Source organism: Arctopsyche grandis, chromosome 2 (genome assembly GCF_051622035.1).
Source record: "Arctopsyche grandis isolate Sample6627 chromosome 2, ASM5162203v2, whole genome shotgun sequence".
Classification (NCBI taxonomy): domain Eukaryota; kingdom Metazoa; phylum Arthropoda; class Insecta; order Trichoptera; family Hydropsychidae; genus Arctopsyche; species Arctopsyche grandis.
Genome location: NC_135356.1, coordinates 31098930 through 31123732, shown reverse-complemented (window position 1 = coordinate 31123732; position 24803 = coordinate 31098930). Strand labels below are relative to the sequence as shown.

Here is a 24803-nt window from a genome sequence, read left to right as displayed (position 1 = left end):
TGGTAGTATTAATTTTTCTCCATATGTATGTGGTGCACCACATTTTGCAATAATTTGTGCTATTTCATAAGATACCATTAGTCCTTTTTCGTTCCGACTTGAAATCTTCTTAAAAACATAACTGAGAGTATTACGGCTTTCAAATGTTTTCTTAAGTTCTTGAAAGTACAATATGTCTTTATTATTCTTGACGGGATGTTTCTTTAAAAAGTGTTCATTTAACCGCGATGGCTTCATTGCCTCATTAGAAAATACTGCAGCGCCCCCCAAATGTTAAAAATTAAAAAACGCCCCCCCAGACCTTTAAAACGCCCACAAGGGGGCGCTGGCGCCCCCGTTAAGAACCACTGTGTTAGGGTGAGCATCTCCTCCACTGGATATTAAACTGTGCTCGATAAATAGTATTTATGGTGGTAAAAATCGCAATATTCATATTCTAAATAATTTTATTACGTTATCTTAAAGTGCATATAATTTTTTTATTTTAAATATTGCAGTTTTCTGGATGTTTGTAGACTTCAACTCTCAAATATCCCCAAAGGAAGAAATTATAGAGCAAGTACAGGTCACCGGATGTAACGAGATCGTATTGTGAAGAAAATTTTAATAATCTCCTCATCGTTTAAATAGTGGATCCTTTCTATCCAAACCACGTACGTATCTGAATTATAAATTTAAGAGATTTTCAGTCCCGGAAAGTTCCATGGCATCTATAGATTTGTACCAATCGGAAGTTACTGTAGCTTCTTCGCATCCCTCATCGAAAAAGTACCAACAACAAACAACAAAATCTGCACCAGCTTATTAAATACCTTTCACAGAGGTTTCTTTAAACTCTTCAAGAATGCACCGATGCACACAGAGACCTAATACCCCATTTCTTATTACCCCAGTGGTACCCTTTGCTTCAATACGCATTCAGGTGGGGCCGATCAACGATTGACGCTGTCAACCGTGTCGTCGGAACAGTACGATCGGCATGGGAAGGATCTGTGAAGCGGAGCAAGCATGTCGCTTTCTTTGGTGGCGCTGGACATCCGAAATGCTTTCAACTCGGCTCGATGGGATAATATCCTAAGAGCCGTGGGGGAGGACCATCGGGTGCCCCGCTACCTGACGAGACTGCTGGAGAGCTACTTTGAAAACCAACAACTGGAGTATCAATGCGGCACTACCAGTGATCTCTCCTTGCGGCGACTCTCGTCGGGCGTCCCGCAGGGCTCTGTCCTCGGAACTGTCCTGTGGAACGCTATGTATGACGGGCTACTGAGGGTGGAGCTCCCGGAGGGTGCCAGCGCCGTTGCTTTTGCGGACGATGTCGCAATCATGGTGGTTGCGAAATCCCTCAGAAGCATGGAGATCTGCGGCAATGACGCGCTCTATCGGGTGAGGACATGGCTAAATCGCGCTGGGCTGGAACTAGTAGACCAGAAGACGGAGGCAGTGTTCTGTCTCCAGTGTGAGCGCATTGCGCAAGGCTAGCTGCTGTCTGGTAATGTTCTCTTTCAGTTGCTGCTGTCCGGCAGCAACTGAAAGAGAGAGGGGTTTTTAGGGAGTAAGAATCTCACACTCCCCCTGGCATTCGGGCCGGGGGGGCCTAAGCAAGGTTTTCCCCTCTCACGGAAAAAAAAGTGGTACCCTTTGCCTCCAACTGTTCACAGATTCTTAATTCATGGCCTGGAAATCATTGAACATGCTTTAGTGCCCATAAGCCAGCTGAGTGAAGAGGCACGAGAAGTGAGAAAAAAAGAATTCAAAAGATATAGAAAATTTTTAATAAAGTGTCACATGAGAAATGGAATGAAGACGTTTTAAATTTACTTTTAATAACACCAGCATGAGAAAAGTATCCACAAAAGAGACTACAAAGTTTGAAAAAGAGGTTTTCTAATTACACTGTTCGACAAATGACGACTTTTTTTTGGTTCAGAGACGAGATTTTGCCCAGTGAACACGAATCTGGTAATAAAAAGTGTTGATTGGTTCGAGATTCGGAGATATATGTGTTTTTTATGTACTCGTATGGGAATTTTCGCCTCGCGTGCCACTTTTCGATGGGGTTCATGGAGAAGAAACGAAGTTTGCGTCGCATTTTCTCCTCGAAATGGGGGTCCGGGGATGCGTCCCTCCTCTTCGATGTCGGAGGGCGCAGACTCCATTTCGAACGCGAGTAAAACCACTACAAAAGATGACTAGAACAATGACAGCTGTCTCGACCTTACCAGCTGACAGCTGTCACTCGCTAGTGCGATTTTCAGTCAATTTCAATTCATGCCCTTCGAAATATTATGTGGCTATTTTTGTTGGTAAACGGACTACTAGTCAAATGTGAACCGGTCGCTCTAGATCGGTCACACGTGATCACCCGTCACCCTAAAACTGGTCACGAGAAAACAGGTCACACCCGAAAATTGGTCACAAAAAAACTGGTCACACACACAAATAAAAAAATGGTCGAATTTTTGGGTGTGACCAATTTTCGGGTGTGACTAGTTTTCTCGTGACCAGTTTTAGTGTGACGGGTGATCACGTGTGACCGATCTAGAGCGACCGGTTCACATTTGACTAGTAATCACTAGAGGTAGGATAGTCACAGTGCTATCCATTGTTCCATTTTTGTAAATCCTTTGTAAAAAAGGTTCGGCAAACCTTTAACAATGCATTTACAATCTTTGAACAATACGCGGCACCTTTTGGGTCCGGTGACTAGTAATCACCGAACCATTTTTGTTAGACGAAACACTATAGCGTTGTGCACAAAAAATGGTTCACTATTGTCAACCATCTTTTTGCCCTCTTGCTTTGTAGGGTATGTACATATGTATACATTTTTTGAAAAAATATAAATATAAAATTATATATGAATGCATAAGCTAAAAACCAATAAATTTTATTTTTTAGTTTATGCAATGATATTGCAAGCCACCGAATGGATGATAACACCTGTAACCCACTTGAATGACTTTTCCGGGAGGTTAATGAATTTTGGTATGTAAAAAGTAATAAATTTTGAACCTGTAATGGAAAAAATAATTTTAAAATTATATGATTACCTCTTTAACCCTTAAATTAATTCCTGAAAGTCTGGCCAGTCAACCGGTTAATGAAGTATTTACATTCAAATGACCAAAAAATGTAGTATTTCTACTAGCCGTTGACCACTTGTTCTAAACCAAGATAAGCATAAGTTAATTAAAAAATAAAAATCTTGAAAAATGACTATTCCCTCAATGATGGTACTCATGGTGAACGGATTATTGCGCAAATTGCGACCGCGCGCACAACAATCGTTGCCACAAAAATCGCGAATACGGAATATCTGGCACTCGAGTTCTCGTTATTACAATATTTGGCGTGGAGTTCTTTCGATTGATGGAGTTTTTGGGTGCCAGATGTTCCGTAATCGAGATTTTAATAATTAATAATCACAGAACCGGTATTCATATGTTGCCGATTGGCGTTAATGTAGTGGATAACGACAATAACTAGAGTTTCCTTTACCACAAACTAGCGATGAATTATACAAAACCCAATCATATTACTCATTATTACGGTAAATAGATTATTTCGCACATTGCTATCGCGCACACGACAATCGTTGTCACGAAAATTGTGAATACGGAATATCTGGCACTCGAACTCTCTTTAGTGCGATGGATAGAATTTTTGGGTGCCTGATAATCACCGAACCCATTTTTACATTAGTTTGTTAATGGAACTAAAATCACTCGCAATCCATAATTAGATTTTCAAATGTTTCACTTTCACTTAAAATTGTAAGACAACGGTCAGCGAATGTGTAGCGTCTTTTGGCAATAAGCTAATGTACTAAGTCGGAATAAAATATTTGCACCCCCTTTTTTATGTTATGAAACAAAGATATTGCTAAGTATGTCCTAATCACAGTGAATGTACCATTTATTTCTTCGGTTTCTAATTTGATTCCCTATCAATGGCATATTTATTTTGCTAGAGCCCCTCAGGCACGGCGTTACAAATTTCTGAGATCCTTATTTATTTTACATATGTAGATATATACCAGGAAGGCTTGACAGGAAGACCCCAATGTGCCTTCCTAGACAATTAATAATAAACAATGCAGTATTTTTATTACACAAATCACTGTATTTCGAGAAGCTGAAGAACACGAAATTAACAATTAATTAATTTATTAATAAATTAATCCATTTATGGATAGACATCTATGTACATATATTAAATATACAGAAGATGATTTTTTTTTGCCAATTTTGAGGAACCGTTTTAACGTTAGTGCCATCTGTGGATTAAAGGATGGCATTGTGGTTTCCCCTCTTAATGCACGAGGATGTTATACATCCTTTAAGGTATCTGTTCCTGCTTCTGTCGCTGGCCTGTTATTTTCTGCTGGTTCTTGGCCTGCTGGTGTTCATTTTGGTAGATTTAAAGATTGGGGAATGAGCATTAAGAATATAAAATCGAATACTAATACTACTTCTATGTCTGCCACTGACGTTGTTTCATCATTAGAGCTGCGCCCAAGTGTTTCATTTGCTGATGTTTGTTCGGGAGCTGCTAAATGTTTGAAGCCTGATATTAAAACTACGTCTGCAAGTATTGGTGAATCTTCTATGGAAACGGTCGCAGTGACGTCTATGTATGCCTCTTCTCCTACATTTGCCTCTTCTCCTACATCTGCCTGCTCAAATGGTCCTGATAGTCGTGATGCTGTTGTGACTGTGTTGGCTTCTTCTTCTGCTTCCTCTTCCGTTTCGTCTCCGTTGGCTCAATCAAAACTGCCATTTCTTGTCTCAAAGAAAGTCACGCGCCAAACTGGGAAACCGAAAATTGGTAATTTATTACCAAAATGTACGAGGTCTCAGGACAAAGCTGGCTGCGTTTAATTCAGCCGTTTCTACTATTTGTGATGATATGGTAGCACTAACGGAAACATGTTTGACTTCATCATTTTTTGATGCTGAACTTTTTGATTCTTCCTGGAGGGTGCATCGTCGCGATAGAGTTGATCGACGTGGTGGTGGTGTATTATTTGCTTGTCGTGATTGGTTTCGGTCAGTCCGGATGACAAATTTTGAAACTCTATCTGGTGAGGACTTATGGGTGAGAGTTGATTTTATATTTTTGAGAATGTTTATATGTGTGGTTTACATTCCGCCTGCTGCGAAAGAGGACGTATACGAGTTATTGTTTGTGAATATGATGAATGTGCGTGCTTTTATGAATGAACGTGATATATTGTTAATAATGGGTGATTTTAATCTACCTAGTGGTAATATTCATGTCCGCAATAAATTTAATTTTGTGATTTCCTATTGCGACATAATACAGATTGGTTCACCCATTAATCCAAGTATGCTTGATATTATGTTAGTGAATGAATGTAATGTGTCAGCAACGATGATCCAATGCCCAAAAGGAACTGCGATCATCCCTGAGGACCTATATCATGATGCATTACATATTGAGCTTTTGTTTATTTCTTCTGTGAGAGCTGCTTCAGCTTGTTCATCGGTTGGGGTTTCCTCACTGCGATGGAATTTTGCTCGTGTTGATTCTGAATTGGTTTATAATGAGGTTCGTTCAATTGACTGGCGCCAAATGTACCTCATGAATACTGGTGATGCTGTTGAATATTTGTATTATACACTTTATAATATTTTTGACAGTCATGTTCCTCGGTTCATCAGTTATCCTAATTCGGAACAACATCGGCGGGTATTTCCGCCGTGGTTTGGGTGCAAACTTATAGCTGATGTTCGTGCAAAATGGTTGTCTCATAGAAGATGGAAACGTAGCCAATCATTTTGTGACTATGAGAAATTCCGGACTCTTAGGAAGGTCGTGAAACGTGGTGTGAGTGAGCGATATACTGTCTATCTTAATGAGATGGAGAGTGCTATTGCGGTTAATCCTAACCACTTTTTCAGATTTATTAAGAGTAAGCATATTTCACATGGTCTTGAGCATTCATTCTCATTTGGTAATAAAAGTTTTGACGGTCCTGAGATCGCCAATGCTTTTGCTTCATTTTTTAGCTCTGTCTTTGACCAGAGAAAACCATCCCTTAATGCTAGTTTGGCTTCACAAATTGGTACTGAGGGTGTCGGTATAGACATTCCGCGGGTATCGCTGGGAGATGTTAGGATGGCTATTATGAAGCTGAAGGGGTCTGTTGGGCCTGACGGTGTGCCCCCTGACGTATTAAAGGTATGCTGTAATTCGCTTTTAGAGCCTCTTCAGTTTATTTTTAACCTTATTCTTGCTTCTGGTAATTATCCTGAAAAATGGAAATTATCTAGAGTCATTCCTATTCATAAGAGTGGCTCTAAAAATGAGGTTGAAAATTATAGACCTATTGCTATTATCTCGGCTATTCCCAAAATTTTTGACATCATCCTTCACCGTTTGATTCTTGCGCAGTTTAAAAGATTATTGTGTGATGAGCAACATGGTTTTACACCCTGTCGTTCCACTACCACTAATCTCGCCTGCTTCACACATTTGATCATGTCTAAAGTTGACGTTGGTCAGCAAGTTGATGTAGCCTACTTTGACTTTCGTAAAGCCTTTGATCAAGTCAATAATGACGCTCTTTTGATCAGGTTAGCTGAAGTGGGTTTTTCAACGCGTCTTCTTAAACTCTTTGCTTCTTATCTTAGTGATAGGAAGCAATTTGTTAGATATGGTCTTTATGAATCTCCTTCATTTTTTACTCGATCTGGTGTTACTCAGGGGTCCACTTTAGGCCCATTACTATTTACAATTCTTATTAATAACCTCCCTAGAGTTTTATGTAATGCATCATGTCTCTTGTTTGCTGACGACGTTAAATTATTTTTTGCTGTCAAGGATGAGAGGCAAGCCTCTCTCCTTCAAGCTGATATTAACGCTGTCTTGGAGTTCAGTTCTAGTTTAGGCCTTGAACTTAATTTAAACAAATGTGCAATTATGAGCTATGGACGTGCACATTCACTCTATTGTCACGGATATTCCATTAGATCCGTCTTGTTGAAGCGTGTGGAATCTATTGTCGATTTGGGTATCACTTTTGATCCTCAGCTCACCTTTCACAACCATATCAAAAAAGTCGCTGACGTTTCCTTTCGTCGACTTGGATTTGTTTTGAGATATGCAAGATTATTCTCCAATCCTTTGTCTTCTCGCTTGCTTTTCAATTCGCTTGTGAGAAGTAAGCTAGAGTATAATGCGATTGTGTGGAATCCGCATGAAGCAAATTACTCTCTGATGATTGAGAAAGTGCAAAAAGCATTTCTTCGTTTCCTATATAGGAAAGAATATGGGTATTACCCATATCTCTACCCCACTCCTTTCCTTTTGGGCATGCTTGGGTATAATTCCCTTGAACTTCGGAGAAACTTCTCATTAATTCGTTTCGTTCTCCTGCTCTTACGTGGTAATACGTCATGCCCGTTGTTGCTGGAGCAGTTGGGGCTTTATGTCCCTATTCACTATGTGCGTGGTAGACATCATCATTTGCTGGCTGTACCTCCTGCCCGCACAGTCCTTTTTCGAATGGCTCCTATTCCAAGAGCTATCCGACTTCTTAATGAAATCGTTGCTGCCGAGACTGAATGTGATATTTCCACCTTAGTGAGCGTAAATTGTCGGAAATTACTCTAACCCATTTATCTGGTAGTCTGCGCTCATCATTGTTTTCATGATTGATTTATGAGTGAAATTTTGATTAACTCTCTTCCATTTGGGCCTTACAGGGATGTTTTGTATTTGTAGTTGTTTCTTACATATTTATTGAAACTGGCTGTAGGTGCAAGGCATTCCTTATGCTATATTTTTTTTGATATTTTTACTTTATCTGTTATTATTAAATGCTATTTTTTATGTATGTATGGATGTATTTATGTTATGTTTAATTGTTATTTTGTTTTTTTTCTTTTTTGTGTTATATTTTTTGACCATTGTGGCGCTTTAGGAATTCCTGTTATGCCACAATGGTCTGTTTAAAATAAATAAATAAATAAATAAACAATGATTAGATAAAATTGGCAAATTCTGACAAGAAACAATCGACTTGGAGTCACAAATATCCAAATTCGATCCTGGGCTAATATATTAAAGATTAGCACAGGATCGAACCCAATCAGTGGCGTAGCGTGAATTCCCGGTGCCCCCCCGCAATATATTTTACGGCGCCACACCTCCCCCCCACCCCCTCCCCCATATATTAATATTAGAAAAATAACTTTCCAAATTAGTATTTATACTTTTTTACGTATCGATATGTGTACCTATATATCAAAGTGCATTAAAGTTTAATCTGGACGACCAACAAGCAGTGCACAATCTGTTTAAAGTCTCCGTCACGGGCCCGAATGTGAAACGTCCGAAAACGCAAACATCGGAAGGCAAAGATCGAAAATCGAAAGATCAAAAAAAAAGGGTGCATGGTAAACGGTACATACTCACTTAATTTGCGCGAGCAGGATACAACAGGAACAAGAGAAACGGGCTTTTCCTCCCGTATTGATGTGCGCGCGCAGAATACGGGAGGAAAATCCTGTTCCTCTTGTTCCTGTTGTACCCTGCTCGCGCAAATTAAGTGAGTATGTACCGTTTACCATGCACCCTTTTTTTTATCTTTCGACTTAAGATCAGACCCAAAAAATATAAACAAGAATAAGAGAATTCTCAGCTAATAGGTTGAAGTGGCACTGACGTTCAAAAGATGGAAAAAAGACGGTAGTCTTCTAGCCCTATTGGCATAGATCAATTACACAATGAGGATAAATTCAAAATATGTTAATGTATGTACATACACATATAGTACAAATAGGTTGAAAAATAAGAGAAGTTTTTAAAAAAATTACGGAACAAATGAAAAAATCCGTGAAAAAGGCGCGCTTCGTGGCGCCCCCCAGGTCTCGGCACCCCCCCCCCCCCCCGCCCGCATTGCGGGGTCTGCGGGCGCGGTAGTTACGCCACTGAACCCAATATTCTCTTGGTGCTAAACATAAACGCAATCACTGAGCCATACTGATGGGTACCTCAGATAAATACATACTAGAATAAGAGAAAACAAAAAAATGAGGTGAGTAACGTTAATAATTGCGTTACGCTTACGAGGGTATAGTTATGAGATTTTAAAATCATTTTACAAAAGTAAAAAATGCAGGTTATCTTGAAAACTGTAAGGCTTTGTATTATGGAGGATGAACGAATGAGACGACTGGCATGTTAATGCACGTGTTTATTATATGACAGCTGAAGACAGAGTTAGTAGCAGCACTCCGAACCCAGCCGGGTTGGTCCCCACTCGCAGGAAGGCAACCAAACTCGACCATGTCGTATAAGCGAGCCGCCACATCACTCCCCCCCCAGCATCAGCGATACCAAAATTACAAAGAAACAAATTTTACAAAAGAAAAAAATTATTGTTACACAAAGAGAAAAAATTATTACGTGGGGAGAAAAAATTGTTGACGTGGGTCATCCGCTGTGTACATAGGTGTACCGCCCTGAATGGTCGGTAGATTCGAGGGCGGTGACGTCGCGAGCAGGACGGTGGCTGGTCCGATGGTCGCGCGATGCGATGCTGCGGCGGCGCCGCTCTTCCGAGGCTGATGTCGGTTGGTGGGGCGGCGGGGGCGGCAGGGGCATCGATGTGGTTGATGATACTCCGAGCTGGACTGTGAGTCGTTGTGGCTCGTGGAGGTGTTGTAGCGCTACCGCCCGTCTCGGCGTGACGACGCTCGTGGGGACGGACGGGGCCTTGATGATGATGATGATGATGATGATGGTGCTGAGGTGGTGTATGTCTTGTGGTGCTGGATGACCGTTCTATGTGTAGTGGATCGCGCATGACTCCACATCCAGCTGTCAAGATCGTCGTCTCATTCGCTCCCCCATTTTTGTAAGCACCTGTCATCGACGTTGTGGCTGGACGTCGGTAGGTAGGTAGGTAGCCGTGTCTGCTCGTTTATTGTCACCCGCGGGCCGCGACGCGTGTTGATGGCGATGGGGGCGCGGCGGGTAGCTTCTCCCGCCTGGCTCGGCGAGGCAGGGATGAGCGGCATGTTGAAATTGATCGAGGCTGCGTGGCTCGATGTCGGGGGTCACCAGTATGGAGGATGAACGAATGAGACGACTGGCATGTTAATGCACGTGTTTATTATATGACAGCTGAAGACAGAGTTAGTAGCAGCACTCCGAACCCAGCCGGGTTGGTCCCCACTCGCAGGAAGGCAACCAAACTCGACCATGTCGTATAAGCGAGCCGCCACAGTATTATGGGGTGACGTGAAAATTGGTCCACTGCCAAAATGTACACGCGACAATTGGTTCATTACCAATTATGTATTATGGTAAGTGTAATGACCTCTAAAAGCACCCTGTATAAACATGAAGAAGCTTCTCTTTCTCCTCAGCTCCATAAAACATGATACAGCTCTTTAGAACAATTAATGAAAAATTGAAAATCGTCTAATTTGTAACAAATCTCTTCTATGAAGACCACGAGATGGTGTAAGCTTGAATATTCAATTCAGACTGATTTGATTCAACTATTTTCAACCATCATTCGCATACTTTCTGTCGGATACCGAATGAAGGCGAAAGCCTTCTACGATATTTTAAGAAAACATTATTTGCACATGGAGCTCAAGGCTGCTGATATTCCTGATATAAATATGGTGTATTCCAATATATTCCAGTTCCAGTGTATATTCCAATATGGAGCAGTGACATCGCATGGGGGAAGTTGCAGACCGCACCAGGGTGTCACCATCCTGGGGGGAGGGGGGTGACACCAAATGAAGAATATAATTTGATATGTATTTTCTTATGGAGGAATTTATTAAGATTTAGTTTGTTTAATATTAGTTTTTTTAGTCGGGAAACGAGAAACGTTGGGTTGGGAAAGGGTGACTCCCCGACTTGCTACACAGGGTAACACCATCGCTTGTGACGTCACTTCATACGCATTCGGTGCGGTGCATAAATCGACTAGGGCTGCCCACCCAGTCGTCCCCGGCTTGATTTTAAGTCGATCTTTTCTCCATTCTTAAAATGTACGTATGTTGATAAATGTTACCCGAAAATATCTGAAACACAACCGACATATTCGTTGTGCATATGTTTCAGATAAATGAATGATGTATCATATCGATGTGCATATGTGCATATATACATATATGTAGATTAATATCCAATCTTAACGAATGCGACACAAAAATCGATCTGTTGTTAGGGCTCTACGAGTCTACGTACATATTTGGCCGAATCTGTTTTTCTAATAGAACAATAGATTATTAAATATGAATATTATAAAATCGGATACACGAAATTCTTTGAACGATAAAAATCTTGACCTGTAGTGAATTTATCTTTCATTGTAAATCCCAAAAATATTTCCAAATCCGAGGAGTGTCAACGATCTGTTGTAGCATAAACCATGCTTATTTTTAAAATTGTTATTTTTTCATAAGCATTATGTATTTGTTAACGTTATATAAAACATATCCCCCCCCCCCCTCTATATACATATGTATGTTGGTAGATTGCGATATATTTTCATAGAGAATAGTTGGACGAAAATATTAGCTTTATACCAGGGCAGCCGAATTACAAAAAGGTTTGGCTGCCCCGGTATAAACTATCGAGAGTATATTTTTTTCCAAAAATAAACATGTCTTTTAAATACAATAAACTAAGAATATTAATACTTTAATTTATTATATAAATTTTCAGATAGATCATCAGAAAACAAGTCAAAATATCCAGATTGGGATCAAAATTGAGGTAAGACAATTATGTTCATAATAACGACATGTTAATATTCAAATATTTAACAAAAAAGCATTTCGTCATAATGAATTTCTCCATTTCATAAAAATCTTGGTATTATTAAAGATAATATTTTTTCAAATTATTATAGTATTATTAATTACAGTATTTTTTATTATAGTATTATTAATTACAGTATTTTTTATTATAGTATTATTAATCATAGTATTTTCAAGGTTTTTCGTAGTTTCACTTGTTTTAATATTGAAATTTTTAAGTATAATATTTCAAATTATATTACTTTAAGATGTAGTATTTTAAATTTTTAAATATTTTTAATTATAGTAGGTATATTACTTATCTAGTATACATATACAGTATTTTTAATTTTAATTTAAGTTTTCACGTGTTTTACACACAATCAACTAGGATGATTAATATTTTTACTTTAATATGAATTTTCAGATAGACGGTTATTTTACGATAAGCTCGTAGCATCAGAAAAAAATCACAAAATCTGGATTGGGATCAAAATTCAGGTAAGACAATTATATTCATAATATCGACATGTTAATATTGAAATAATTAAGAAAAACCAAATTTTCGACATATTGAAGTTCTCTTTTTCATAATAATCTTGTATGGGTGAGAGGGTGGTATTATTTTTTTGAATTAATTATAGTATAATTAATTACAGTATTTTTTTATTATGGTACATTAATCATAGTATTTTTTATTTTAATATTTTTTATTATAGTATTGTTTATTATAATGTTTTAAATATAATATTTTTGATTTTGAAATTTTAAATTATAATATTTTTAGATGTAGTATTTTAAATTCAAATATTTTTAATTATGGTATTTTTAATTTTTATTTATTATTTTTAAATTTCAGCGATCCAAAAAAAAGATGGGAGTTTTTGAAATTCATAATGAAGATGGACGGGAAGGATTCCAGAATGATAGTCGAATCGAGGTGACGAGAAAAACGGTGTTCAGCGAAGATGGAAAACAATACATCGAGGGAGAGTGGCAGGAAAACAATTTAACAAAATTATTATCCTGTCAATTTAATACTAGGTTCACCGATGAAAAGACGTTTTACATCAGAAACCAAACTCCAGAATATTTGTTTATAATAGATCATGAAGATTTTATTGCTCGTGTAAAAATTTCAGATACAACTGGTTTATATGTGAAAAATAGCTTTTTGGATAACCGTATCATATGTGAGCTTTTATTTAACAAAATTAAAATAACGGAAATTTTTAAAGATGGTTTAATGAATAAAAAGAAACATTGCTACAAAGATTTTATCTCACTTATCAGTGACATTTGCCATAAGATTGGTGATGATATCGCTGTCAATGATGATATTTTACAAATATATATTGAAATTGGAAACATAAATGAAGAAGATGTGCTACTTAAGAATGATTTGATTATGAATAAACTCGTCGAAAATAAATATGTTTCAGAGGAAATCAAAGACATTGCAAGAACATTCTTGAATATATTACAGTCTATTGTAAAAAGAAATGACACACTACCAAATATAGAAATTGCCGAAATTGAGGATTTCAATCTTACCGAAGAAGTGACAAAAATCATTGGTGAAGGACTAGAACACCATAAAAGAACTTTACATGACAATTGTTTTATTTTTTTCGACAATTACAACTTCAACGATCTATCAGCAGAGCAGCTTCTATTTATAACAAAAAATGACATGAAAATGATGTCAGATCTTGCATCTGTCTCTGACAATAAATGTTTTTCTAAAATTTTAAACCTGTTTCAAGCCCTTTTCATCGAAAAAGTTGAAGACGCTACGAAATACGTTTCTTATAGAAAAATGGCACCAATGTTCAATTCAGTTACTTATTACATTTTTAAAAGCTTCACCGAGCTTATCGAAACCATAAGCAGTATTACAAAAACATCTGTTGAAGATACTTTGAATATCATACAAACAAATTCTACTATAAACTGGGAATCCCCTTGTTCCTTAGATTTGTCCATGGAAAGACAGTGTCGCTTCCTCTTTCAATTGATTACGTTTTTCAGTAAAGGTTCATACTATGAATACACTTATGAATACACTTTTAAATTTTTAACGTCTAAAAACGTTTTGAGTAAACGCAACGTTACTCATGAAAATTTGAGGAAATTATTAAATTTAAAAGTTGACCTTCGTATATTTAATGTTGAATTTGCAAGTATACCAGAAGACCGACGCATATGGTTATACTTACTCGATGATGCAATGTCCATAGAAGGGAATGATAGTTGTTTTGAAAATTTCCAACCCGTGTTGTCTGATTTTGTGAATTACATCAGCAAATCCGATAGCTCTTTGGAAGTATTTCGCATCTTCACCCACAACCTCATACAGTTTATCGTAAATGGAGAGCGATGTTTGTCATATTTTAGGAATCTTGATGTGTCGGAGTCACTTTAAAAATTTTGTTGTATAAAAAAAAGTTGTCTTGTTTGAAAAATTACTGTACTGTTATTTTACAATCATTGATGTATGTATAGCATAAAGAGGCTAAAAAATTTTTGAGATTTTATTCTCATTTTGGAAATTTAGTGTATGAAAATGCTGGCTACTCCTGTCCAAAAATTATTATGTTGTAAATTTTGCAATCATTTATAACATAAAGACGATGGTAATATTTTTAGATATTTTCCGCTAATTAAAAATTTCTTTGAATAAAAAAAGATTGGTTATCCCAGTTCAGAATACAGATAGCCAAGGTGCCGCTCATTGTTCAATTGTTGTAAATGCTTTGTAGAAAAGGTTCGGCAAACCTTAAGCCTTCATATGTTTGCGGATGATACGTTAGTTTATATTGTAGGTGATGATGTTTAGGGAATTACGGTATTTAAGTGATTGGTTATGTGAGAATAAACTGAAAGTGAACTTAAGTAAGACTTAGATGATGTGGATGAATAATAAAAAAGTTGTGAGTGATGTGATTATGGATGGGAGAGTGGTAGAAGTAGTAGATAATATTAAGTATTTGGGCATTTATTTGGATTGTAAATTAAGTTTTAAGGTGCACGCAGATTATATTATTAAAAAAATGGCAAAAAAAGTTGGTGTACTTTGTAGGTTAAGAAATTTATTAAGAATAAAAAGTAAAATTTTTATTTATTTATTTATTTATTTGGAAAATTTACAGTTTATTAAGTTACATAGATTGATAGTAAAAAAACATAATTATGTTAAGTAAACCATTAATAATTTTCACATATAGGTAAAAAAAAGAAAAGCTCAAACATTTAAAATAAGAAAAAAAAATGATAATAGAGTAAGATAGTTAGAGAAAACAAAAAGAAAAAAATAGAAATAACAGTATAATAAAAATATCAAAATAATAAGAATAATAATATGATAAAAATTATGAAATAATAAAAATAATATAATATATAACAAAAAACAAAAAGACAAAATAAAAATTCATAATCACAATCGTAAGTTTTCAATAAAATTAATCATCGAAAAACAAATTTGCAATAATCACTCTAGCTTGTATAGCATTAATATTAAATAAGTCAAACATAGAAATTGTTAAAATTAGTGTGTTGATGGTGGAGCTTGCAAGCCAGATGAATGAGCTTCTTCCATAATTAGAAAAAGTATTAGGTATGTAAAGGAGCTCATTACATCTAGTCATTCTATTTGGCACACGCAATGATAGTCTGCTCAATAATTGAGGACAGTCGATCGAGCCGTTAAGGATGTTCAAAATTGTTGAGATGTCAGCTATCTCCCTTCTTTTGACAAGTGGAAGTAGATGCTGACACCTACAAGCATCTTCATAGGAAGTATAGGATAATCCAAAACGGCTACTGATGTACCTCAAGAATCTCTTCTGAATGCGCTCCAATCTGTCTCTTGCACCAGAGTACTCTGGGTTCCAAACTTGGGATGCAAACTCAACAATACTTCTTACGTATGCACAATATAGTATTTTGTATGATTTTATAGAAGTAAAGCATTTGGAGGACCGGATGACGAACCCGAGGGCCTTCGACGCTCGAGCTACAACATTGTCAATATGTTTACCAAAGGATAGATCAGAATTTAAAAAGACTCCCAAATCCCTAATTTCCGATACCCTTGTGAGTCTATGTCCGTTGATTGAATGAGGAAAGTCAACTGGACATAGTTTTCTGGTAAAGGTTATGCAGGAGCATTTTGCTACATTAATTTCCAACTTATTTATGCTGCAATAAGCCTCTAGCCTGAACAAATCATCTTGTAGGGCCAAAGCATCATTTCGGTTGTCTATTCTCTTGAAAATCTTCATATCATCAGCAAATAATAGTACACTTGAATTCTGAAAACATTTTTCAATATCGAAGATGAAGATATTGAATAATAGAGGTCCCAAGAGGGAGCCTTTCGGACCACCAGAAGGAATATTCATCCATCTCGATATAAATCCATTTAATAAGACAGCCTGTGATCGACGTGTAATGTATGAGGTGAACCATCTATAGAGATCACCATGAATACCGATCTGTAAAAGTTTTTCAAGGAGAATATCGTGATCAATCCTGTCAAATGCCTTACTATAATCTGTATATATATAGTATCAACCTGAGACCGATCGTTCATGGTATTAGTAACGAAATCATTAAATAGTAGTAAATTTGTTGTAACTGAGCGTCCTTTCTGAAAACCATGTTGTTGCATACTAAGAGATTGCGAGATAGCTGGAAAAAGTTGGTCGTACACTAATTTTTCTAGTATCTTAGCAAATATACATAGCTTTGGTATAGGCCTGTAATTGGAAATTTCGTTTTTTTTTCCTTTCTTATGTACAGGAGATATGAATGCTGATTTCCAGATACAAGGCATAGGCCCTCACTAATAGATCTTTTATAGATAATGGTTAGTGGCAAAGTTAGGCTTTCAGCACATTTTGAGATAAAAATTGGAGAAATTAAATCTGGGCCTGCTGATTTATGAATATCAGTTGATTTCAAAATATTTAATACTTTTTCACTTCGAATTTCAATTGATCCAATTTCAGAGGAAGTTGTGACAGAACAGACGTTGGTTGGTAAGGGATAAGAGGAAGTCGATTGATTAGAGACAGGTTTAAGGAACGTCGAGTAAAAGAAGGAAGAAAACAAATTACAAATGTCCACCCCCGTACCAGTAGTAATGTCACCATGATACAGAATATGAGGTAGGATGTTGTTTTTGTTCCTCGATTTAATGTAGGACCAGAATGCTTTGGGATTCAAGGAAATGTCGTTTTCTACTTTAGTCATATAATTTTTGAAACATTCTTTCTCTAAAGTTTTTGCCCGATTGCGTAATAGTACAAAGGTATGATGGTCAGCCAAGTTGTTATAATTTTTGAATTTCTTAAAAAATTTGTACTTTTCCTTCAGGATTTTTTTTAGGGGTGCAGTATACCAAGCGGGAAATTTTCTACTTTGAACATGTTTCTGTGGGATATATTAAATTATATATAAGTTTATAAAATGAATTTACAGCATCATCAAAAGAAACAGTATGTAAATAAGACCAAGAAACAGAGTTTAATTCATTTTGAATCTCGTTATAGTTACCAAGATCAAAAAGGAATCTAGTATAAGGTTTAGATCTAAGTGATCGATAAATAGTTAGATCAGCAGTAATTAAAAGAGATTTATGATAAGGATCCTCAGGAACGAGAGGATCTAAACAGGCATCTACTACCAAATGTTCATTTGATAAAACTAGATCAAGAATACGGCCGAATAAGTTAAGTACTCCATTATATTGTTTAAAGTTACAAAAATGTAATGCATCAATAAGAGTCATTTCGGTGCTTCTTAATGAATTGATAGGCATAAGTCCTCCTCTGGAGATATCCTGGGACCATTGGATATTACTTAGATTGAAATCTCCCACGATTAAAAATCTATCATCCGGGTAGTTTGTTGAAATAGTAGACATGTTTTCTAGAAAATTAGTAAGTTGAGTATTAAAAGAATTACCTATGTTCTCAGAACATAAATACAATACACATACATGAAATTTGAGAAGGTTGCGATGATTAATGATGTTGCGTAAAGTGAGAGATATCCACATATCTTCCACAGAAGAGTGCCATTCTGGACGTGAAACAACTCCAAGTTCACGCTTAGTTGCTACAAGGCAACCACCACCACGTTTTTGGTTTAATCTAACATAATTACGATCTCTTCGCCATACTATATATCTTTCATCAAAGAGTTTCTCATCACTTATAGTGTCAATCAACCAAGTTTCAGTAAGCAAAATAATATCATAATTGGACATGTTTATATTTCGTAAAAAAATATCAGTTTTTGTACGGAGACCATGTACATTTTGATAATATAAATTAATAGAATCCATTAAGTAGTCTCAGAAAAATAATAGAAAAAAAAAGGTACACATACACGAAAATACACATGTCCATATGCATACATACAAAAATATGAAACGGATCAATAGAGTAGGAAGATAAAGCATATGGAAATAAGGAACATGGAAAGTACACAGGATAAAATATAGCAATGTAATAAAAATCGGATAAATTGTAAAACGTAAATAGAATTGGCAATTAATGAGTACGTAGTGATAGACGTATAGATATCCATAAGCATAAATATCAGTAGTTATGTGTATATATATATATAAATATACATAAACTTGCATCCATAGAAGTGATACGGAATTACCGAGCAAACCATCACTCGTGATACCAATTGAATTATAATAAAATAAATAAAGCGATGTGGCGGCTCGCTTATACGACATGGTCGAGTTTGGTTGCCTTCCTGCGAGTGGGAACCAACCCGGCTGGGTTCGGAGAGCCGCTACTCACTCTGTCTTCAGCTGTCATATAATAAACACGTGCATTAACATGCCAGTCGTCTCATTCGTTCATCCTCCATAGCGAATTATATAGTTGTTTAGCAAGTATTTGTTCATATCTTATCTCTAATCTATAATTTGGAAAGAGACTTTGTATGTATCCTTGGTCGTCGTCCGTAGATCGGTGACGTCATCGAACACGTGATTCGATTTTTTTTTTTTTTCGATCCATGGGCGCCGATTTATTTATTTCGATTCAATGGATTCACCCCCGCGGGGGCGCAAGGCGAGTAGTTTCATGGGGCCCCGCCAGGGGCGCAGCCCCGTGGGGCCCCGAAGGGGTCGCAGGGGGGCGCAGCCCCATGGGGCTCAAAAGGGGGCGCAGCTTTATGGGGCACAACCTTATCGGCCGCAGCCTTATGGGGCGCAACCTTATGGGGCGCAGTCTTATGGGGCGCAGCCTTATGGGGCGCTGTCTTATGGGGCACAGCCTTATGGGGCGCCGCCTTATGGAGCTTAGCCGCATGGGGCCCCGAAGGGGGCGCAGCCTCATGGGGCGCACCCCCATGGGGCCCCAAAGGGGGCGCAGCCTCGTGGGGCGCAGCCTCATGGGGCGTAGCCTTATGGGGCGCCGCCTTATGGAGCTTAGCCGCATGGGACCCCGAAGGGGGCGCAGCCCCATGGGGCCCCGAAGGGGGCGCAGCCCTATGGGGCCCCGAAGGGGGCGCAGCCCAATGGGGCCCCGAAGGGGGCGCAGCCTCATGGGGCCCCAAAGGGGGCGCAGCCCAATGGGGCCCCGAAGGGGGCGCAGCCTTATGAGGCGAAGCCCTAAACGGCAACTGATCATGGGGGCGAAGCCCTAAAAGGCATTAACTAAGGGTGGCGAAGCCCTAGACGGCATTTAATCATGGGGGCGCGGAGGGGCGAAGCCCTAAAAGGCAACTGATCATGGGGGCGAAGCCCTAGAAGGCAAAGGCTCAGGGGGGCGCCGAGGGCGAAGCCCTAGAAGGCAAAAAAAAAATTTGATTTTTTTTTTTTGATTTTTCGATTCAATGGATTCACCCCCGTGGGGACGCAAGGCGAGTAGTTTCATGGGGCCCCGCCAGGGGCGCCATAAGGGGCGCAGCCCCGTGGGGCCCCGAAGGGGGCCCGGGGGGCGCAGCCCCATGGGGCTCAAAAGGGGGCGCAGCTTTATGGGGCACACTATTTCTGTTTGAATTAAGTCAAACAGAAATAGTGTTTTTGGAACTGAAAATTGTACTTTTATTGCCACTTTTAAATACAACGACTCGTATAAAGTTATTTAAATACTCATTAGGAATTTATTAGTTTAAAATATTTGGAGTCAGCATGGTCGATGTCACAAACATACAAAATAAATATAATATAAAACAAAAAACCATTAGGTACTGATGGAAATAAAATAAAGTAAAAATGAAAATAATACAATAAGAATAAACCAATAAAGGTGAGTATTTTTGTTGAACGTAATTTATAATGAAGTGTTCAATATTACATTAAGAGTAAGAGTAAGTACTGACGGCTATGTCGATCCAAGTATCGGATGCTTTGAGCGAATTCTCCAATTCGTGAAACCATTCCAGCGTCTGATCCATGATTGATCTCGGCACACCAACATAATTTTCAGCATTCAACGGGTCTTTGTATCTGAAAATTGACATTCACAAAACTATTACTCATTGATGAGAGACAATTTCATTGGCAATCTTTAAAAACATGACTTAAATTGAACAGTATTTTATGCCAATTTTTGAACTCCTTAGTCAAGCCGCACACCAAAGATGCATCAATCAGCATGCAAACTGTAAATGCTTCACTGTATTTGCTTCGTCACATTTAGCACTTAACGTTAAATGCGACGTAAACACGCACACCGGGGCTTCACTACATTTGCAGTCATAACATGATGGCAAACACATTCGCCAGCGAATTCAGGAAGTAGTTACTTTAATCATAGAGAGTACTTCTCTTTTCATCTTATGGCATGCGCAGATGCAAATGGACTATTTACAAGTATTGACGTAGGAGATTATGGCAGAAATAGTGATTCTGGAGTATTTCGCAACTGCAGATTAGGCCAAGCACTTTCAAATAATATTTAAAAAATCCCAGAGTCGATGCCATTAATAGGAGAAGAAGAATTTGGACGACCATTCAATTTTTATTTTGTGGCGGATGAAGGATTTCCCCTTTGTACCAATATTATGAGACTGCATAATGGAAGAGTCTTGAACAATGATCGCCGAATATTTAACTACCGTTTATCTAGAGGTCGAATGCGCTTTTTGTATACTCGTACTTGTATCAAAGTTTCGTGTATTTGAAACACCGTGTATTTGTCCTGTTCAGTGGATAAATCTGTTAAAATTGTTAAAACTACTTGCATACTTCACAACTTCATTAAGATGAACGAAAAATATCAGTTTACTTCAAAAACTGAAAACAATAACAGCGAGCTCTAGTCACTATCATGACAATTATCAAAGAAGGCCGGGTAATGATGCCATTCAAAACAGGGAATATTTATGTGAGCATTGAACAAAACACAGTTAGCCCATTAATTCATATATTTATGCAAATAATAAATGTTATATCTTACATCTGAAGGATGCAGTAGAAACATTAGGCGGCTCTTTTTCATACTTTGTAGTCTTTTTTGTGGATTCTTTTCTCATGCTGGTATGCTGGATCCTTTTCTCGTTTATTAATACCGAAATAAGCTGAAAGTGAAGATCAGGGCAGACTGAATTCAAGTTATAAATTCGTTGATTTTTAGCAGTTTTTTGTAATACCACATAAAATTTTGCAAGGGAAATTTTTCGAAAAATATACTATTCAAGGATGTATGTAAGTGTTTTTTTTTCTGACAATATAAGCCATCATCAGAGTTCTTTGTTGCTATTTGCTTTGACACAGTAAAATTTTGATGCAGAAATATCTTGGAAGTACATATTCTAGATTGGAGGTCCCTTCAAGCCAGTCACACGACTGTTCAGTTATCACCGAGTGATTCGGAATCAGTGGCTACTCTTTCCAATTCCTCATACGCTATATCCTAGGTTGCCAGATTTCCAAAATCACAGATCGGAACATTCACTATTTCGAACAATGAAAAACAAAGAATCTTAAGAATTAATGAAGATATTAAGGAAAAAATATTTTTAATTAAATTATAATGTATATAAATAAGTACATACACACATATATATATATGTAGAAGAGAACATATAAAAAATAGTTACTTAATAATCCACAGGAATCACAGTTAATAAAATATTTTGGATACAATTACAAGAATTACATTTTGTTTTAAGAAGTCAGGATTTTCAGAGGCATTCCGGGACTCGGGATTTGTCTGTTGAACTCAGGACAGTCCCGCTCAAATGGGGACGTCTGGCAACCCTGGTCATATCATAACACAGTAAGCTCATCTTTTCCGATATTTCATTGAATAATTAACTCCCAGTGGAATCATCTTTCAATCCGGCCATCCCGGATGTCTCTACATGGTTATTATCATTGACCATTTCGAATATGACATTATTTTCTTCACCGTGACACCTAGCCATTTGAAAATAAAGACTATATTGTAAAGTAAATAAATGCATATCAATATAAATAACAATTTATAATAACCATTCAGCTCCGAGATCTGTAATAGCGTCTCCGAGTGGCAAGCTGTTTGCTCGTTCGTCTATCGGATTCCCGGCCTCCAACGGCAAAGCTTCCTACCCATTTTCAAAAAGCTTGGTGAGACCAGCCGGTCCGCCATCAATTACTACCACATCATAAACTTCACTGAAATATAAAAATAAATCTAATTAAAACTAACGTCACATAATCGTCACAATGCTCTAAAATTGTGCCTGAATGGTTATTTTTCTCCTTTACAAAAAATTATACAAATTCAATTTGAATTTGTATGAAATCTCTGTACTGGAATTCCTGTTGATATTAAAAAAGTTGTATACACGGACATACATAGATAGAAGTTTGATTGAAAAGTAAGAGATCTAAATAGCATACAAATACTAAAGTATTTTAGAATTGTATCGAAACTTCAATTTTGTATCTTTTCATTGATATCTTTATACCAAAATTTTCGCATACATACGTATATATAATATATAATAGAGATAAAATATACACAAAGATTCAAATATATTGCGAAGTGGTTTTAGATTGTAGCGTGCAAGAAAATGATATGAACCGAATCAAAACAAGTGCTAATTACCTATTGCCGAATGACATTTTGAGGTTATGTGAACGATGACATCTGTCAAATGATAGTTGAATTGGAGCTAGCACCACAATCGATGAGCATACCTATTAGTGCCTTTCTAAAATTTCATTTAGCGACTCTAAAAATTAATCATGTTTTTTAATGTACATTTATTAATATGTGCATGGATTAGTCCGATTTTCTCGTTTCTCATTCATTTCATATTTTTTATTTTATTTCTTCCCGCTCTCCTGTTCATCATTTTTTTTTTTATTTACGTTTCAGAATTATTTGAGAGTGATAATTAATCATACTGGGTTTCAAATTTATGACACGAAAACTAAATTATTTCACTTTCTTGAAATGTTAAATGCAACTAAAGTACCGCTAGATGGCATTATTAGAAATAACAGTCGGTAAAGCTGATTTCTACTTTATCGTACTGCAAACGATTGCCATGGATGTCAATATTTTCACATAATGCATTAAGTTCAGGAACGACGAACCTAATTATAAAAATTTAGCTCGCATGCGAAGGATTTAAAATTTGGCCAGTCGTATGTATTCAGAACTGTGTAAGCAAATGTAGAATAAGAAATAACGCAAAAAAAAATTTATAATGACTTTTTGATATAATGATAAAAAAAAAATTCGATAACGGAAAGTACATACATGTTTACACATACCGGCTATGAGAGCATTTTCAATACAAATTGAATACAAATGTAGGGAAATTTACACAAGACAAAGGTTCTAGTTCCGGTTATTAAATTTTGTTCAAATTTTTTTTATTACTTAAAATCAGTGACCCGAACTGGAACTGAACCGAAAACCGGACAAACCGTTATATTTGCCGGAACAAAAACCGAAACCGAATCGATATTTTTTTGGTTAAATTAGTACTTATGGTACTAAAATACCATAAAGATTTATTGCAGCTATTTCCTTTCAAAAGATGCAAGAACAATATCACTTTCTTGACTAGTATTCGTTCTTTATTAGTCGATAAAAAAAGGTTCACTCTCAAAATATAAACTACGCCCAAAAACAGCTCACTTGGTATGAAACAGAACACTGTTGTAGGAAATATAAAGAATTAATTTTTTTATAAATTCAATTTTATTTACAAATATAAATAATTACGAAATATATTTTTTTTTTACAAATAAAATTGAACGCAGCTTTACATATGTATGTATCTACATACATACATAGGTGCAAATTAGATAAAATAAAATGTAAATTCGAGATCTTCTTTTAAATAAACGACACCATTTTGCAAATTGGATCGATAGGAATTGAATCTTGTAATGGCAATAAGATTAAATGATTTTATGACATCCTGTATTTGCATGATGATTTTTCTTTTTTGTAAAAGGTAAGATTTAGCCTAATAGAACAATCTTCGGCAGATTAAATCTTAAAAAAAGAGAGTTTCGAAACAAAAGGGTCCAGCAAATCGGAAGGCCCAAATCGAGATGGCCAGATGGGATGTTCGCTCAATCGGAGGACGGACTCGTTGAATTTAACACCTCTGCAGGTAGATATGACTAGAGGTAGGATAGTCACAGTGCTATCCATTGTTCGGCAAACCTTTAACAATGCATTTACAACCTCTGAACAATACACGGCCCCCTCAGGCTCCGGTGACTAGATATGACACATTCCAAGCTGTGGCGCCAATGATCAACACGCGTCCTTTGGTTGGTCTGTAAACAGTGCTTAGATGGCACAAGATATTGTGCGAATGAATTGTGTATAAATACATAACATATGTGGTTGTATATCATTTAGGTAACAAAATATAATTACATATTATTGAATTTCCTGGATGACGATTCCCATAGAAATGGAATGGTGAATTGTAACAATGTCATATGTACATACATATATGTATAACGATAATGGTTGAATACAAAATTGGCATACTGCAATTGGAACCTGCTAG

At 37.0% G+C, this 24803-nt stretch overlaps 1 protein-coding gene and 1 long non-coding RNA gene across 2 annotated transcripts; one reads left to right on the top strand and one right to left on the bottom strand.

The window, feature by feature from the left end:
- Positions 1-10931: 10931 nt before the first annotated feature.
- LOC143921010 (uncharacterized) lies at positions 10932-14916 on the top strand. Its single transcript, XM_077444097.1, has 4 exons — positions 10932-11045; positions 11725-11775; positions 12226-12299; positions 12658-14916. The coding sequence occupies exon 4, from the start codon at positions 12673-12675 to the stop codon at positions 14221-14223; it is 1551 nt and encodes a 516-aa protein (XP_077300223.1). The 5' UTR covers positions 10932-11045; positions 11725-11775; positions 12226-12299; positions 12658-12672; the 3' UTR covers positions 14224-14916.
- Positions 14917-18836: 3920 nt separating this feature from the next.
- On the bottom strand, positions 18837-22925 carry LOC143922624 (uncharacterized). Its single transcript, XR_013261603.1, has 4 exons — positions 22868-22925; positions 22270-22431; positions 21935-22194; positions 18837-20280 (listed from the first exon to the last, which is right to left on the bottom strand). It is a non-coding gene; the product is annotated as an uncharacterized LOC143922624 (long non-coding RNA).
- Positions 22926-24803: the final 1878 nt, after the last annotated feature.